At 37.0% G+C, this 17,501-nt stretch overlaps 3 protein-coding genes and 1 long non-coding RNA gene across 5 annotated transcripts; 1 reads left to right on the top strand and 3 right to left on the bottom strand.

The window, feature by feature from the left end:
- Positions 1 to 67: 67 nt before the first annotated feature.
- Positions 68 to 4,445, bottom strand: LOC111321887 (synaptogyrin-2). 2 transcript variants are annotated; one of them, XM_022924880.2, is made up of 3 exons: positions 4,312 to 4,445; positions 1,951 to 2,316; positions 68 to 1,211 (listed from the first exon to the last, which is right to left on the bottom strand). In XM_022924880.2, exons 1-3 carry the CDS (start codon positions 4,384 to 4,386, stop codon positions 987 to 989), a joined length of 666 nt encoding a protein of 221 aa, XP_022780615.1. In that variant the 5' UTR covers positions 4,387 to 4,445; the 3' UTR covers positions 68 to 986. The 2 variants fall into 2 exon arrangements, with proteins under 2 accessions (XP_022780615.1, XP_022780614.1); XM_022924879.2 differs by lacking the exon at positions 4,312 to 4,445 and adding an exon at positions 3,002 to 3,895.
- On the top strand, positions 4,412 to 12,200 carry LOC111321886 (uncharacterized). The gene is made up of 3 exons (XM_022924877.2): positions 4,412 to 4,550; positions 9,208 to 9,331; positions 9,805 to 12,200. The coding sequence occupies exons 2-3, from the start codon at positions 9,226 to 9,228 to the stop codon at positions 10,770 to 10,772; spliced, it is 1,074 nt and encodes a 357-aa protein (XP_022780612.1). The 5' UTR covers positions 4,412 to 4,550; positions 9,208 to 9,225; the 3' UTR covers positions 10,773 to 12,200.
- LOC148722105 (uncharacterized) lies at positions 5,867 to 6,774 on the bottom strand. Its single transcript, XM_088736048.1, has one exon. The coding sequence runs from the start codon at positions 6,707 to 6,709 to the stop codon at positions 6,029 to 6,031; it is 681 nt and encodes a 226-aa protein (XP_088592174.1). The 5' UTR covers positions 6,710 to 6,774; the 3' UTR covers positions 5,867 to 6,028.
- On the bottom strand, positions 7,663 to 15,859 carry LOC111321874 (uncharacterized). The gene is made up of 3 exons (XR_015992471.1): positions 15,466 to 15,859; positions 15,088 to 15,274; positions 7,663 to 7,807 (listed from the first exon to the last, which is right to left on the bottom strand). It is a non-coding gene; the product is annotated as an uncharacterized LOC111321874 (long non-coding RNA).
- Between the last annotated feature and the right edge of the window lie 1,642 nt (positions 15,860 to 17,501).

Here is a 17,501-nt window from a genome sequence, read left to right as displayed (position 1 = left end):
CGACATTTTGTTACTATTTCAAGCCATACTATTCTGCTAAAATGTTTCAATTCAAAACTATCACCTCCTTGCTTTCACCTTTATTTCATTATAATCATATCCTAAAATGATAATGACTAAGTAATTAAAATCATGTCATGGGTAAGGCCACTCACAAGATCCACATGCACAAAATAAGAAGACTTACAGATAACAAGTTTACATTTTTAAACTATGACTTACACTGATTAAGCAACAGCCACTAGGTGATGCTTGTCATATCATTCAGTAGCATTCAGCAAATGTAAAACAGCTGCAGGGTATTTGTAACAGAACATGTAGTCACACAAAATTAATCAATAGCAGCTTTCTCTGAATTGCTTATTGACAAAAAAAAGGTTTTCTTTTTAAGAGACTAAAATTTTTATCTTTTTATCAGAAATGATCAACCACTCTCCAGTTTAAACTAAAATTGGTAATCAAAAGTAAATAACAGTAGCTAAGACATATTAGTCTGAATATAAGGAAACAAGGAAGTAGAATGAATTATCAATTAAAGTACCACCACAGGCAAGAAATTAATCAGTGATGAGTCAAACTGAAAAATTTCAGTATTTGTTAGGAATTGGTGTATGCTACATTCCCACCTGTAAATATGGTTGCTCTACAAATGAAGTGGACAATCGAGGTTGGAAAAAACATTTTAAACATATTTCACAGCTTTTAACTCCATTTTGCTCCCAAGATCTCATTAGTAATTCTCCTAACTATCTGCCATACAATTCTTATGATGTTAGTTTGGAAAATTCAGTAATGGAAAACTAATAACCCCCTAGTAGGTATTTTTCTCTATTCTTACTACTTGTCTGCTTGATATTGTGTTGATGTAGTAAGGAGAAATCTGTCTTGGTCACTCATGGGAGTAAAGAGTGGTTATTTAATCTTTAGTTCAGTGAAAATCCTTATCAAACCATACAACATGACATATGAAGAAGAGTGTACTGCAGTTAGTATGGTGGAGGAGAAAACTTGTCAGCACCATCTTCACCATTAAAACTATCAGCTGGTGGTTCAGAGAATGGTTTTGCCTGATAAGGATCTCCTTGATCTTGAGCAGTTGGAAATGATGCATATGGTGATGAATAGGAATCTCCAGACAGATTATCCCTGGAATATTCAAACTCTGTCAAGAGCTGACGATACTTCCTGAATGCCATAACACTAAGACCAGCCTGAAGATGGGATGATAAAACTTAACTAAGTTTCATTCTCAAAAAAAGTTTTATCACTAAGAAATTAAATTACAGGTGATCAAACAAAGGCATAAAACAAGGAAGATGAAAAATAATCAGCCATACATCCTGTAGAGTCCAATTCAATTTGTGATCAAATTATCTAATCTTTACATTTGCGGGTTTTCTTTTGTGAAACCAAAAATAGTCACTAGTAGCATAAATCTAAGAAAAATATACTTCAGAGGGTGGTGTAATGTAATCAAAAACTAAACTTAATTCAACTTTGATCTCTTCATTTTGTAAATTACTATTAATAGTTATAAAGAAAACAAACCAAACGCTTTAAGGCTTCTGGCAAATGAGATTTTCATCAGAAAAAGACTCTAAAGTATGGAGAAGGCTTACACAGGTTTGAATAGTCAAGAACTGAACTGCAAGTACATCGCATTTTGAGTACAGTGGGAAATTTTTATCCATGAAATAGGGTTATACACTACTTTTAGTGAATGTACTGAAAGTAAATATGATTGACTTAGTAATCTTTTTTTTTTTGCCATAATTGTAATGCCTCTTTCTGTTTTTTTTTTGTTTGTTTTATTTTTGGCTATAACCCAAGAAAATTAATTTTAAAATATGAAAATCAATTTAAATCTCAGCAATGAAAACAAGGTGTGATTTTGAAGAAATATACAATTACACTGATTACATTTCCTCATTTGACATTAGATCTCCTTACCCATGTGATGATGGAGAAAAATGAGAAAGTAATAGCAGCTTGGCAATTGTTACGCTGAGAAGTACTGAAAGGATGCTTGTCTGCCTTCCTCCACATATCCGCAAGATAGCAAAAACCAATGAACCACAAGAAGCACCAGAGTGCAGAGAAAGCTAGGTCGCCCAAAACAATGTACTTCTTTGTATCAGGGTTTTCAATGGATTCAAACTGTACATCTAAGGCTAGGAATGCAATGCAGCCCAAGAATGCAATGATACCAATTCCAACACCATAGTGGCATGCACCAGCTCTCTCATTAAACAAGCAAAGGCTATTGACATCATAACCACCAGCAGAAATACAACCAAACACAATGATGGAAAACAACTGAAAGAAAAATTTGTGACATTAAATTATAAACATAACAACAACAACAACAACAACAACAAATAATAAAATAATAATAATAATAATAATATTCACCAATGAGGCTTTTCAGGGCCTGTGCAAACAGGAATCAAACACTGTAAACAGACATAGTGTTTAAAACTCCTAACTGGCAGGAGGCAGACCAGTTGCCTATATACAAAGTGTAGAGTTGAACTCACAGCAAACAAGAACAAAGCCAAAGATTGGCAAGGGGAAGGGCTTAAACCCAAGAAACCAGATAACAAGTCCAGCACCCAAACCAGTCAGCCACACTGCCTCCTTAATTTAAGCATTACATCACCAAGGGAACATTAAACTAAAGGATGGCTCAGAGACATTAAAAAATCACTTACATTTAGAAAGAATCACCAAATATGCACACTTCCCATTATATATTAAGCATGTGTTACAATGAAAAAATGCTGGAATAAACGTAAATGACAGTTCACTTGATGTGTACCATTACCATGCTCTACAGGGCATCCACTAAACTATGGTATTGGCCAGAGATATACAATCCATGTACAACTACTACCAGATAACTACTCATTCCAAACCTGTACATAATTTAAAGGACATTTCAAAAAACACTGTAGCTATATGCCCAATAGCAAAGCAAGTTCTTATAAAATGGGCTAATTACCTGCCACTTTGAAATCTTCCCAGAATTTCCAATAACACATTCTTTCAAAAATTTCAACTCATAACAGTATTTCCATGGCATGATCTTTAAGACATTTCCAAATCCAACATAATATCCACTCAAATTTCTACTGCCAATTTCTTTTCTACTTTTTTCCTTGGCAACCTGGAGCTTGATTTTGCTTCCTTTCCAAGACTGGTTTCATTTTCATTGATAATAACATCTTTGCTACCCTATTACATTCACAACTATTAAGTATATTACATTTGCTGTCTATATATCATGAAGTCTAAAATTTCCTGAACAACCCCAACAGAGAGGTAAACTTTACTTGAACTAGAGCCAAGAGCATACATTCATTGATCAAAAGGTAAGATTTTCTAGATTTTTCACTAGACTTGGTCTGAATATGAGATACCTCCACTGAAAAACATATAAGACCCTGCAACTCATTTTTGCTAGTAAAGGGTCCTAAGGGCAAAATGGTTCCTTCAAGATTTTGGGTCAAAGATTGTAAGCATCTATTGCATTTGGCTTGGCAGTGCCATGGCAAAAATTGGACAATTGATTCATTTTTTAAAATTTTCTTATTCATATGACCTTTTATGATTAATATGGCCCTGGCATAATGCAAAGAATGGTTGAAGAGATAGGTTCTTACATTTTCTAAAAATCCCCAAACTGATCATAAAAATGCAATTGTTTGGATACAAGACCACCTTATCAAATAGTCTAACAGATGAGAACATGACTGTTTCACTTTGCAGGTATACTTTTTACACATTACCACTAACGGTAGAAACCAGATGTTCTAACAAAAACTGTCCATTCTCCCTTTTGCCCAGTACTAGAATTTCCTCGAAAGCCATGTATTCAAAGAGAGAGGCAGTGACCACGACTGCAGAGGTTGGCGAAATAAACTGCTACAAGTAGAAATCAGTAGGAAACTGATTACCAAGAAAAAATTGTGAATACTAGAGAATTCAAACCTGGGACTGCAGTACCCAAACATCCTGCAAAGAGCGCCTCCAACATACAGAACAACCAGTTTTGAGGGATTTAAGCTTGTTTGTTGAGCTTGAGCAATATACTGAATTGATTTAAGTGGTGGGGCTTATCCCAGCAGGCCTTATAACGGATCAAAACCCGTTCCAGATCATTGTTAGATTCCACATCGGCTTCCCAGGTTTGATGACAATTTCATTTGCATGACATAGGAAAAGTTGTAAAATGTTCAACAACCCTTTCACCGAGAAAATAGAGGATTTCGCGATAAAACAATAACTAAAACTGAGCTAACCAAAACTCACTATAGAAATAAGCCTTAGAATTGTCTGTGGCTTTTGGAGAAAGGCGGTGATTCTTTCCACGCCGTCACCATCCATTTTGTTTCACTTCCAGCGAGAAGGAATGGTTACTCAGCTGACTGTATGATGAAATTTACTATTTATGGAATACTGGGAAACATTCGAAGAAAATTAGAGAACGAAAGTCATAAGCATATCCATCCGATGTTCACCACGACCTTTGCGAAGGAGTAGCTTACAAGGTAAGATTGCCGTTGATGATTAGAAAATGATATATGAACTTGTCATGGGCGGAACAGTGAAGAATACGCGATTTTATCATGGTGCCATAGCGAATCCATTGAGTGAACTTTGTTCATTTTTTCGTTCTCTATCACAACGTAGCCACAGTCACTACTGGACTGATATTGGTACGGATTTAAGTTGTTACAATTATAATAACAATAGCCACATTAATTAGTAAGATACTAAAACCACAAGTAAGTTACAAGAAAAGATCTTCATAATGATGGCATAAGCATGTCTCTAAAAAAAGTTGTCTATTTCTTACGATATTTATCCTACTTGCTACTAGTACGACCTTATGAAAAGATCTTCGCCTTGAAAAAGATCAAATTTTGTGTTTGTTTTCATACATCATGACAAATCTGAACCACTCAAGCAAACGGGCATAGAATTGGGACTAAGTAAGCCTTTGCCAACAAAGCCATCCCCTCTTTTTTTCGTTTTGCGTCGAATGCGTTAACTGATATTGAGTAGATCGGTCGGATTGAAAAAAAGAGAAAAAAACTGAAAAAAAAAAAAAAATCGCAAAAAGTCTCTGAATAGGGGGCCTGGTACCGCAACCATCATTTAAACAGGTTATAAATTTGGATTAGCTAAATGCACATTCTACTGTAAAGAATATTCCTGATTTTGGTCCAGCCTGTTTTTCTCTGTTGTTACTATGCTCATTTTTCAGATGAAAAGAATTATCTAAAGTGAAAAAAGAATTATCATAGTGAAAAATAGTTCATCGATGTCATTCCTTTTTTTTTTAATTGCACTAAACAAGAAAAGCAATTGAATTAAAAAAACTAACTTACAAACTGTATCAAATCCTAAAAACAAGAAAATGAAAACACTGGAACAAGGGAATTAAAACCACCAAAGAAACTGAAAGAGAAAAATTACATTGAGCTTGCTGGTGAAATGACCCAAACAAAAGCATAAACTAAAAAATGGGTGGGGTGGGGTATTCCACCTTTCATGTACTTTTATGCTGAAATATAATTTGTACTCTAAAGTAATTTTGTAATTGTAAGACTGAGGTAGTCCTGATACAGGAGACAATTGCCATCACAAGACTGCTTGAATTGTGCTATCTTGTTTGTGATGTAACCCTTTAACTCCCAGAAGTGATCAACATATAACTTCTCTCTTTGATATCTGTTACAACAGGAAAGGTTTCGTGGCGAACAGATAAGTGCCGACTGCTTGTTTGACTCTAGACTTGGCCAGTTTTTGGGTCCTCAACAAAGAGAGACTCGCACACACTTTAGTCCTGATTAAATGTAACTTTATAATAATAATAATGATGACAATCTTTAATGAGGAAACTTTTTCACTAAAAAGTGGTTTACAAAAAGGACCTCGAAAATTAAAAATTAAAAATTTACAATGAATAAAAATGCTAAAAGATGCTACTAAAAACTAATGTATCTTATGTGTAATACAAAACTTAAATCAATGAATTAAAAATCTTACGCTTCAAAATATTTACATTATCAGCGGCTCGTATAGTTTTGTCCAGCGAGTTAAAATCACTTACAGCATGATAGCCAGTTCTTTGTTTGCCCCAGTTTCTTTTAACGGATGGAATTTTGAGGTTTGCTTTATTTCTTGTGTTGTAACTATGCTGTTCTTGCTGAGTGACTAATGTTAGTTCGTGATGCGTGAGACTATTAAGACATTTATATACATGTACGCATCGGCGCTGGAAGCGCCTTTTTTCTAGTGTTAACCACTTCAGTGTAGTTAACGCATCAGACGCAGAGGAATACAGTGGTCGATCTAATATTATTTTAGCCGCCTTATTTTGAAGCACTTGCAAACTAGACATTAAAGTTACATTATGTTTGTCTCCCCAAACTAAATCAGCATACTCGAATAAGGGCATAACAAGGCTTTTATAAAAAAGGATGCGCGCCTTAAACGGTAACAAATGCTTAATGCGTCTAAGTAGGCCAAGCCTTTGATTAACTTTCCCTGCCATGTATTCGACATGATTTGTCCACGAAAAATCAGACGATATTAAGATTCCAAGATATTTAAAACAAGTAACATTGTTTATACAATGATCAAAAATTGAAACAGTTAGAGCTATTTTCCTCTGTAACTTCTTGTTACTGCCTATGAGCATGCATTTGGTTTTGTCCAGATTCAGTGTTAACTTATGTTCATTCAGCCATTTAGCCACAGCCAGGAGGTCTTGGTTGAGCTTTTCAGTCAGCTCCTGAGATTTATCGCTAAATCAAAGTGCTTAAAACATATTGGTGGCTAGTTTTTGTGATTAAATATGTGAGCCTGAGGCGCGTGGTTTCCTTTCTAGTAAATACCTTGATTCGAACGTGAGCATGTTTTGTTCTACCCTATTTAGCTACATAAATCCTGCTCTGTTAAGATCACACTTTGCACATTTTTGCATGTCACAAGGATCATATTTCTGCTTTACAGTAACCTAGTAATTGATCTATTCTTAAACTTAGGATGACAGGTCATGTTTCAATGTGCTAGGGTCACGCTTCCTTTAGTTTTACTACATATCCAGACATTATCCAGCACACAGGTGAAAATGCTTCAACTTTTTGGGTAGATGTTGCTATCTTGACCTAACACCAAAACATATTAACTAATTTTCAAGGAAATTTGTAACTACTAGAGAGGAGAATTAGCATTGCCAAATTATCTGATGTTTACCATAATATGTGGAGACGTGGTGGCCTCATGGTTGGTGTGCTCAACTCCGGATCAAGTGGTCCGGGTTCGAGTCCCGGCCGGGACATTGTGTTGTGTTCTTAGGCAAGACACTTTACTCTCACAGTGCCTCTCTTCACCCAGGTGTATAAATGGGTACCGGCAAATTTAATGCTGGGGGATAACCCTGCGATGGACTGGCATCCCATCCAGGGGGGAGTAGAAATACTCCTAGTCACTTCATGCTATAGAAACTGGAGTTAAGCACCGGCCTAATGGGCCACTAGGCTCGTAAACAGACTTTACCTTACCATAATATATAGATACAAAGTGCATGCTTGATGCAAAAATGTTTATAACAAAAATCGTATTACCTTGGATTTTCTTGACTGAACTGTAATGGAATGCCATTGTGCTCAAAACATGACGGCCTAACCCAATTAGACCAAGGTAACTAGATGTGATGCAAATTATGCCTTAGTGAATCGCCTGAGTACCATAAGCCAATTCTCTGGCATGTTTTTGGTTAATCTTCAATAAGTCACTGCAGAGGATAGAGAACATTTAGAACAGTGGCACATGTCAAATTGCATTCTTGAAGAGGGCTTTCAAATTGATATTTGTCTAGTCATTAAAAAAGTACCATTTCTATTTTAGGCGTTAAAGCTAAATGAAATGTCTTCTTGGTTTTCTCTAAAATTTCTGAGGATACTTGGTGTTATGTTATTCTGCAGTCAATCACCATTTCTACATAAATCTAAAAGCAGAAACAAAAGAAAATGAAAGTGGAATCCTTCAATCCCAACTCAGGACATGTTTTTGTACCCTCTGAAACATTACATCTATTTCCCAAGTGGTCCACAACAGAGCAACATTGACAGAATTTTGAATGATTATCTCAAGTTTCTTAGTATGCATGTTACTGAAAATCAAAGAGATTTAAGTCATTGATGTTTTCATCATAGAGCAGTTCATTCATTTTAGTTATTATTATTGCTTTCTTTCAATTTTTCATGGATGAACTAAGAGTAAATCTGTTTACAAAAGTAGAATAAGTTTTTTGTTATTTGTTGAAAGCTTCACTTATAGTTATGTCGTAAAAAACTTGCAAATGTAAAAACTTTTTGATTACAAAAAGGTCGTACATTTAGAAACTTAACTTTTCCTGATAAAAATATAAGCTTGCCTTTTGTTCACACATATGAGATTATAACTTCATAAAACCTAAAGACATGAAGTCTACTTCTTAATGATGTCATATACTGCAGTATATGGGTGCAAGATGAGTATATAGTTATTTGCTGTGGGTTAAAGTAGTATTCTGTTTAAATTCCTTACTAGTTGAATTGAAGGTAATAAAATCAAATTAAAATTGGTTTAAAAATTTCTAAGTCAGTTACAAAGTACTATGATTTCTCAAGTTACCCCTTTTTAAGATAAGTTGCTTAGGTTTTGTTACATAGCAATTGTTAAAACATTACTGCATTTGGACTTCTGAGCTTCTTTATTAGAAAGAGAGGACCCATGTCACAATGGACATTGTTATTGACCTAGTCTTTCACTCAACAAAACAAGCACTGTGATTAGTTGATTCTTGGTCATGTGTCCCTGATCAAATTCAAATGTATCGCGACTGGGATACAATATGCAGTTGTTGCCTGCAGCCAAATACAACAGCATGGTTTTACCATATGATTGTTGAAGTTCTGATTTAAATATATAACAAAGCACTTAATGTATGGTCCCTTGGGAAACTAGTTAGTTTTGTTTTCCCTGGAGTCCTGATGTTTCCCTTGACTTCATCTCAGGAAAGTTCAGGACTTGAGGGAAAACTAAACTAACTGTTTTCCTCAGGACCATACATTAAGTGTATAATGTACTTCAAACAAGTTATTGGAAGACTGAGCCTTGACAGTTACTTGAGTTTCACATTCAAATTTTTAGCTGATAACAAGTAAGAAAATGTCTGAGGTTGACAGAGATGCTGCCACAAAGGAAGATGAGGATATTATCAACAGCACAGTGGACAGAGAGGGTATCACTGTGGATGCTGAATTCTCCAATCATGGTAACTGAGCTTGACCAGAATTAATAAGCAATTTTATTCAAACACTTGAAGTTTTGTGGGTGGCAAAACAGAAGTAGAAGGGGTCAGCGAGGAGTTCAATTCATCACAAATTTGTTCCAGGTTTTGCAAACTTTGCTTGATCTCTGGTAATCAGTAACTCTTACACTTAGCCCCTTAGACTTAGAAGAACCCGAAGTGGATATTTATGGACTGTATAAACTTTGTTCCTCCACAAACTTCCTTTTGCTCTTCTTTTGGGAAGGGAAGTGGTGGGTCCATGTGTCTAAGATTTTGTCATCCTTTCTTGGATTGCATATGAATGTTAAATGAACCCACAGACAAGAATTTGTGGCCGCTTATTGCTTTGCCTGTAAATGTACTTCTTATTGCTGCATGAATATATAAACCAGTGAACCAAATGTATCACAATTTACTGTTACATTGCCATAACTTACATCAACTTTTTTTTGTAGATTTAATTGAAAGGGAGAAGGAAACTGTGTCTAGTCCACCAAGAATAATATTCTGTGTCACTGAAATTGCAACAAACAACACTTCGCTGCTTAAAGGAATACCTAAAGAACCCATATTGCAGTCCTCTGACCAGCATGTATTGTTTGGGCGTGGCCATTCAGCGGGGGTGTTTTTGAATGATGACATCGCTTCAAGAGAACACATGAAGCTTTCACTTCAAACAAACCCTTACACAGGTGAAAGTAATTTTTGTGTGGAAACCGTCAGTGAAACAAAGCCAGTTATTATAAATGGAACACCATTGTTCAAGCAAGATGGCATTAAATTTCTGAAAACCAATGACAAACTTGGTATTGGTAAGCTGGTATTCATCCTTCAAATTGTGCCTGGAGATTCACTTGAGTTTTATGAAGTTGAATTTATGACAAGCACTTCACTTCCTCATCAATATTATAAGCAACAGACAAACAATCCCATGCCTTATGCACCACCAATGGGTGCATTTAATTCCAGGCCAAACATCATGGCCAACCAGATTGGTGCTGTTTTTCTACAAAATAACTTGGGAACACCTGTAGGGAATCCAACACTTAATATGAACGTTATGACTGATGGAGGAGGATTCCCACAATTTGGCACTATGGTATCTCCTCAGCAGCAACAGCCTTTCCAACAGCAACCTATTGGATATTCACTGATTCCAAATAAAATTGGAATGAGCCAGCACCCTCTTCAACAGCAGGCAGCAAACATTAACTTTCATTATCAGTTACCAGACTCAACATATCCCACAACACAAAGCTTCCTCTTGCCTCATCAGATACCATCCCCAAGTGGAAGACAAGTGCACCAAAATAGCAACAAACACCCGACTGAGCACAGTGACAAGTTCAAGGAAAATGGCCACAGCAGTACTTCCCTTGTTCCAATACAAGAGACCATTCATTCAAAAGATTATGTTAAGTAACTTTAGAGTGACTATATATATACATGTAGTGAATTCATTTATGAATTGCAAAAAAGCTACTAATGCTTGGTAAAGACTGGAGCACGCTTAGTGAATTCTAGCCTTCTGATTCTCTTAGTCGGCATGACGTCTAAAACCCCGTGCCCTTCATAGCAACGTGTCCGCCATTTTGACAAAAGGGAAAACAAAAACCACATCGAAGGTGAATTTTCACTGTTGGAACATAAATCTCATCGTAAAACATGGTTCCTCCTGGTGTTTATTCTAATTCGGCTTTTCAATCGTTGTGTATACAAATTATATTAAAATGTCATTCCAGTATTCAGAGAATTTAACAGCTGTAGCATTCGCACGATAGAAGAAAAAATTAGAAGTAATTGGACTTGACTCTCGTCCTTACAAATACCCAGCTGATTCGTGGATAAATAATCCATCAGAGTGGCCTGAAGTTGAATATCCAGATATTTACACTTATTTAGTGAATTGTCCAGATATGAAATTTGATGGGTCAGTCGTAGCTGCACACTGTGATTGTATGGCAGGGTAAGTATTATCTTTGTTTTCACAAATAGATTTTTGAAATAAAGCTTTATCCTACACAAAATCATCAGTTTACACATGAATTGAAGCAACAAGAAACCAAGGTTTAATAAGTTGATCAATTACATTATTTGAATAATTATTTTTTTAGGCTTGGTGAGAGTTGCTCAAACACTGGAGGAATCAGTTCAAATATCTCTTACGGTCTGGAAACTTGACTAGGAATCCAATTTTTTAATACAAAAGATCAGCCCATTTCCAGAAATAATCAATAGCAGTTGTTTTTTTTTTAATCCCTTTCACTACTGCCAAGAAATCAAATGTTACATTGTGTCTCAGCCTAACGAAAGTGAAAAACAGCTGGTCAGCAGCTGATCAATAAGGGGTAAGCTATCTTTAGTTGTTGTTCTAGAGGAAGGAAAACTATTGAGGTAATCAAACAATTTTTTGAAAACTTCCCAGCTGATAGCTATGAACAAAGGCTGATAGTTTCGAAAGAAACTGTTTGGGGCTGCGTCGGTGGGGGTAACGAAATAATTTGAATATATCAATAAAGTTGAAATGGTAAATTGGCCACCGTAACGATTAGAAAAGCTGACGTTTCGAGCGTTAGCCCTCCGTCGGAGCGAATGGTGGATTGTGTGTGCTTTCAAAGGCAGAAAATGGAGCTACGTTATTGGTGGGAACATGGCAACGAGAAAAACACGAATAAATTAGTGGAATGAAAAGCGTCCGTTGATCCCTGTGGGATTTAGACTGCCGCTTTGAAAGATGAGCTTTTGTTCAAGAGTTTTACGGCTTTCCGTGCTACCTAAGTGTAAGGAAAGACCGCAGATTGCAATATGTTGCTTAGAATAATTAGGTAAATTAAAATGTCTGCCGACTGGTTTCGATGTGTCCTTGTCATTCTTTTCCACGTCTCGAAGGTGTTCACGGAATCGGTCACCTACTCTTCTGCCTGTTTCGCCGATGTATATCTTTTTGCAATAAGTGCAAGTTATGCAATAGATTACATTGGCGGAGGTGCACGTGAAGTGATCGGTGATCTTCAAATGGATCGTTTAGGTCCCGATATTTTCTCAGTGTTGTGAATGAAAGGACACGTTTTACATCGTGCACGAGCGCATGTACAAGTGCCTGGTTGGTCATTAGTCTGAAAAGAACTTCTGACCAAAAAATTGCCTGTGTTTTTGTCGCGTTTGAATGAAACGAGCGGAGGCTGCGAGAAGATAGTGCTTGTCTTTGGATCGTTTTGAAGTAATTTAAAGTTTTTAAGAATGATGGATTTAACTGAGCGGTTGTGAGGGTGAAACGTGAGAGTGAATGGATGCGGTCGGAATCTTCCTTATGCGACGTTTGTAGTGCTGAATGTCGATCAATAAGTTGGGCGCGGAGGTAACCCGCTTGAACAGGGTAACCACGTTTATCGAAAAACTGGCACATTGACTCTGATTTGTGGTGGAAATCAGAGTCATCACTACATAAACGACGAAGTCTTAGAAACTGAGAAAAAGGAATGGAATTCTTAACGTGAGATGGATGCGAAGACGAATATAACAAGTAATTGTGCGAGTCTGTAGGATTAATACACACTAGTGCATAAACCGTTACCTTCAATTGAAACTTTGATGTCTAAAAAGGATAAAGAATTGTCAGAAATTTCCCAGGTATATTTCAGGGCGAGTGAAAAGAATTGACTGCGGTTATGAATTGAGTGAGCTCCTCTCTGATAGAGGAGGTAGCGCCGATACTGTCGTCGATGTAGCGACCGTAGAGTTCAGGTTTGGACCCGTTGTATGGAGGAATCCTTGTTTACAATATTTGCCTCATTAGCATAAGCAATTCAGTTTCTGATGGAACTAAAAATAATTCAGTTCTGAATATCGAAACGTCAAAATATGATTAACTCGGCCAATGAATACGAGCCTGATGCATTGAACACTTTTTGTGCAACACGGGTTTAAAACTCCAAATTTTACATAGAACGTATGAGCTCATTAGCGCTTTTGCCACCCAGAAATTTTGCAGTTTTTGATGGACTATTTCTCCTTGAATATTACACCCAAAGAGCTAAAAATTTCACCATGTACTAAGGTTTTCTAGCTCTTTAACTGCCTGAAGTCAATTTGTATCTAACATGCTTCCTTCTTTCCGTAAAGCCGTATGCAAATGAGCAAAAATGTAAACAATGACGTCAGCATGAATCCGCCTATTGGCTGAAAAATTGATGTTCGACAAAACCTACAAAGAGATTGGCATAGCTAGGTCCCATTTTGGTGCCCATGACTACACCATTGGTTTGTTTGAAGAAGTTGTTTCCGAATGAAAAACAAATGAGTGTGAGCACTAGTTCGGCTAAGCGTAGTAGTGTTTCAGACTTAGGTTCCTTATCAGTACGTTGATCAAAAAATGTTTAAGGCTAGAAGGCCTTCGCCATTAGGAATGACAGTGTAAAGAGACATAATATCCATGGTGAAAAGAAGTTTGTTTTGGCCAAGGAAATTAAAGTCTCGAAAAATTTGAAGAGCGTGTTGGCTGTCTTTAATATATGATGGTAAAGTTTTGCCGATGGGAGCCATAATTTTGTCTAGATAGCTGGAGATAAGTTCGGTGGGACAACTGCAAGCCGAGACAATAGGCCGACCCGGGTTGTTAGGTTTGTGAATTTTAGGTAAAAAGTAAATACGAGAAGTGCTAGGAGTGGTTATGACGAGATTTTTTGCTGTGGCCGGCAATTCTTGTTTAGTTATGAGTTGATTGATCGTATTCTTGACGGAGTTTTGATTGCTGGCAGTGAGGTCTTTGTCGACCTTTTGATAAAAAGAGGTGTCGCAGAAAGTTGCCGCAAAGCTTCTTTTTGGTAGAGGTCGGTGCGCCAAACAACGACTGAGCCGCCCTTATCGGCTGCTTTGATAACTATGTCTTTGCGTTTTCTAAGACTTTTTAGAGCCGACCACTCTTCAGAAGAGAGATTAGAAAATTTGGTAATACGTTTGAAATTGAGTTTGTTGATATCGTGGCGGCATTTTTTGATAAAAAAAGTCTAATGATACGAATTGGCCCTCTGGGGGAGTCCATTTAGACTTTCGAGTCTGAAGTGTTTCGAAAGTGTCTTTGTTCGAGGTGTTGGAATCATCCTCTTTGTTGTGAAAAAAGGCTTTTAATTGAAAGCGGCGAAGGAATTTTTCTACGTCTTGTTTAATTGAGAATTCGTCCGTTGTTTTAGATATGGTAACGAAATTTAAGCCCTTACTGAGGACGGATTTTCTGGATCGGAAAGTGAGAGGTTTTGTGGAATGGTAACTACAGTTTTGAGGTTTTCTGGTGATGAGTGGTTAGCGATATGGGGACCGATAAGTTGGTCAAGTTTTTGGGCCTTAATTTGGTTCAAATGATTGAAAAGTTTCGAATTAGTTTCCTGAATTTTGGCGCGGATAGATTGTAATAAAACTGCTGGACAGATTTTGGAAAGTTCAGAGCGGCAATGTAGGATTTGTTCGGTGAGGTGATTACGTTTTTGGCACATAGCTCTCATGGTAATTCTGATGATGTTACGTGAAAAAGAATTTTGGGCGCACTGAATTTGTTGATGGTATTGTCTGGTGAATGAAGATGCATGAAAATTAGAGCGAAAACCCTTGGGAATAACTTTAGAATGAAGGCAACGACCGATGAAGTTTATGTGGCTACAAAACCTAGTTTTGGCGAAAGTGAGAATGGCTAAACGGAATGCTAGATCTTTACTAAGAGGGGGAAAAGGGAAAAGATAACTTACGATTTCCTGGCGTAGCTCCTTTGTAAGTTTCTTGATAGCTATGAACATTTTACATTTTTCATCATTTTTTTAACCATTGGCCCCTCATTTTAATTCTCAATAACATCTGTAAGTACATCTTCTGACATATTGGAGCAACTTGTAGCTTCTATAGGTCTTGATTTTTGTTGCACTGGATTTGGTATGTCTGAATATGAAGAGAATACAACATATAACTAATATTTTTCTAAATTTGAAAACTAATATATATTATATATATACATAAATTTAAGAAAAAATTCTAGAAACGAATTCATAAAATCGAAGTATCTGTACATCTTCTGCCTGTCATCCTAGAGAACGGTGATAAGATCTTAAAAAATTAAATATCAAACTCACCTCTCTTCTTGTTTTGAGCTCGCTCAAACCTTTCCAATTTTCTCTTTCCTGGGGAGCCTGAGTGGCTGATATGTGGGAACTTGGATGGAACATAGTCCCGATGGTTCTTATCGTTGGTTTTTTTACCTGCTGGCAAAAGTAAGGACAAACAGTTCAAGCTTTGACCTGTACATGTGCAATAAATAGAAAGTAGACCTACGAACATTGCAATATCTCAAAAGTATTTCATCTTACCGTAGTAAGTTTAATTTTCACTCAAATAACTGATAATCATGATAATCAACTCACCTGATAAAAAATTAGCAGAGCATACGTAGGTGTAGTCCGATTTTGGCTCCCATAGTTTACCTCTTGCTTCTTCTGTTCCACGATTGATAGCCTTTAACCATAGCATTCTTATGGCGTCCCATCGGGGCCAAAATTCAACATTGCGATTTGACATTGTACTTTTAGTATTCTTCCTTATTTTTCCTTATCCTAGACATTTTAAATAATGTTCAAGGCGTACATAACAGTCATGGAAATGTTCAGCTTCTTGTTGATAAAGTAGATTTTTTGCACGGGATGTTGGTAAATCTAGACATCGATGATTTCATAACAGAAACCATATGGGAAGAGCTCATAGTTTACTGGTAGAAATCGAAAGAACTGAGAATTCTTCTGGGGGTTATAGCGCTAGCGTACAACAAGATGGTAGATGTGGACGACCCTCGTACGTAATAAACAAAGAACAGCTCTCATATTTAAATTAACAAGGTTTTAAATTGCAAGAGATTGCTACTATGCTTGGAGTAAGTTGCAGAACAGTTAAGAGAAGAATGATGTCATATGGACTAAGTGTGTCGGGTACATACTATTGTTTAAACTAGGATATTATGAACACAGTCCAGCAAATACGAGATATCGTCCATTTTTCATCTCGCAAGATAACCTCGTACGAAGTTATGAGGCTTACATGAGGTAGTTGACCTTAGTGAGCCTGCGCTCCTTCGTTAATAGCTGGGTTGGATGATGGAAAGTTGAATGTTGAATAGCGCGAAGTACATCCTAGGAGACCCAGGGGCTGTGAGTCGATTTCAAGTTAAGGGCAGAAGAGCCCCTGGGGACATTGTCTTATAAGACTAGTTCCAAACGGTCACTGTCGTTCTGTTATCTGACTGGTGCCAGAAAATCTTTGTGTTTTTCTGCCCAATCAGTGTGAAGTGAGCTTTAGAGTCCTTTCGTGTATATTTAACAATTATTTCACAAGCGCGCGTTGGATATGAGATGATATATAGCCAACTCGGCGCTACGCGCCTCGTTGGCTATAATCATCTCATATCCAACAAGCGCGAGTGGAATAATTGTTTTATTAAAAAATGCGCCCCCAAGATATTAGACAAATCTTCTCGACTTTATTTTGTTAGCAGAAACCGGATGTTACAATGTACAGATATTAGATTATGGTATATTGGCTCATATACCATAATGGCTGAGCCAATAAAAAGTCTTGAATTACATTATCCAATGATCCAGTTTTTAATAAATACGCATATCCAAGAAGCTCAGTTGCTCGCTTTGGTTGTTTGGGGCGTGCGACGGAGCCTTGCTCTAGGTAAAAAGTGTCAGTTTCAGCACACAATGTAAGAGAAATCGATCAGATTGTCCGCAAAAATCTCACCGGAAATTATACTGAATACTTTCGCAGGTATCACAAGAGAACGTGTATAAAGGTTTGCGAGGTTCGTATAAAACACGATGGTTGCAGGCGTTGATATGTCGCTTTAAACGTTAAACGAGATGTAAGCTTAAATCTTTCTAGATTTTTTGTACAATTTGCTGTGACAGGAACTTTACCAATCTCGTGAAGTTATTTCGTCGCACGGGCCACGCAGGTAAGTCGAGCAACTGGCGCTTATGCTTACGTAGCTTTCTGTGCGCGCCAAAATCTAATCTTTGCTTTGTAGTAAAGTCTTTCACAATATGGCCAAACTTGCAGAGAACGTTAAGTTCGTGGACGACCTCCAGCAAGCGCTTACAGAAAGCTTAATTGTGTT

This window comes from Stylophora pistillata, chromosome 10 (genome assembly GCF_964205215.1).
Source record: "Stylophora pistillata chromosome 10, jaStyPist1.2, whole genome shotgun sequence".
Lineage (NCBI taxonomy): Eukaryota > Metazoa > Cnidaria > Anthozoa > Scleractinia > Pocilloporidae > Stylophora > Stylophora pistillata.
This window is presented reverse-complemented; position numbering and strand designations above follow the sequence as displayed.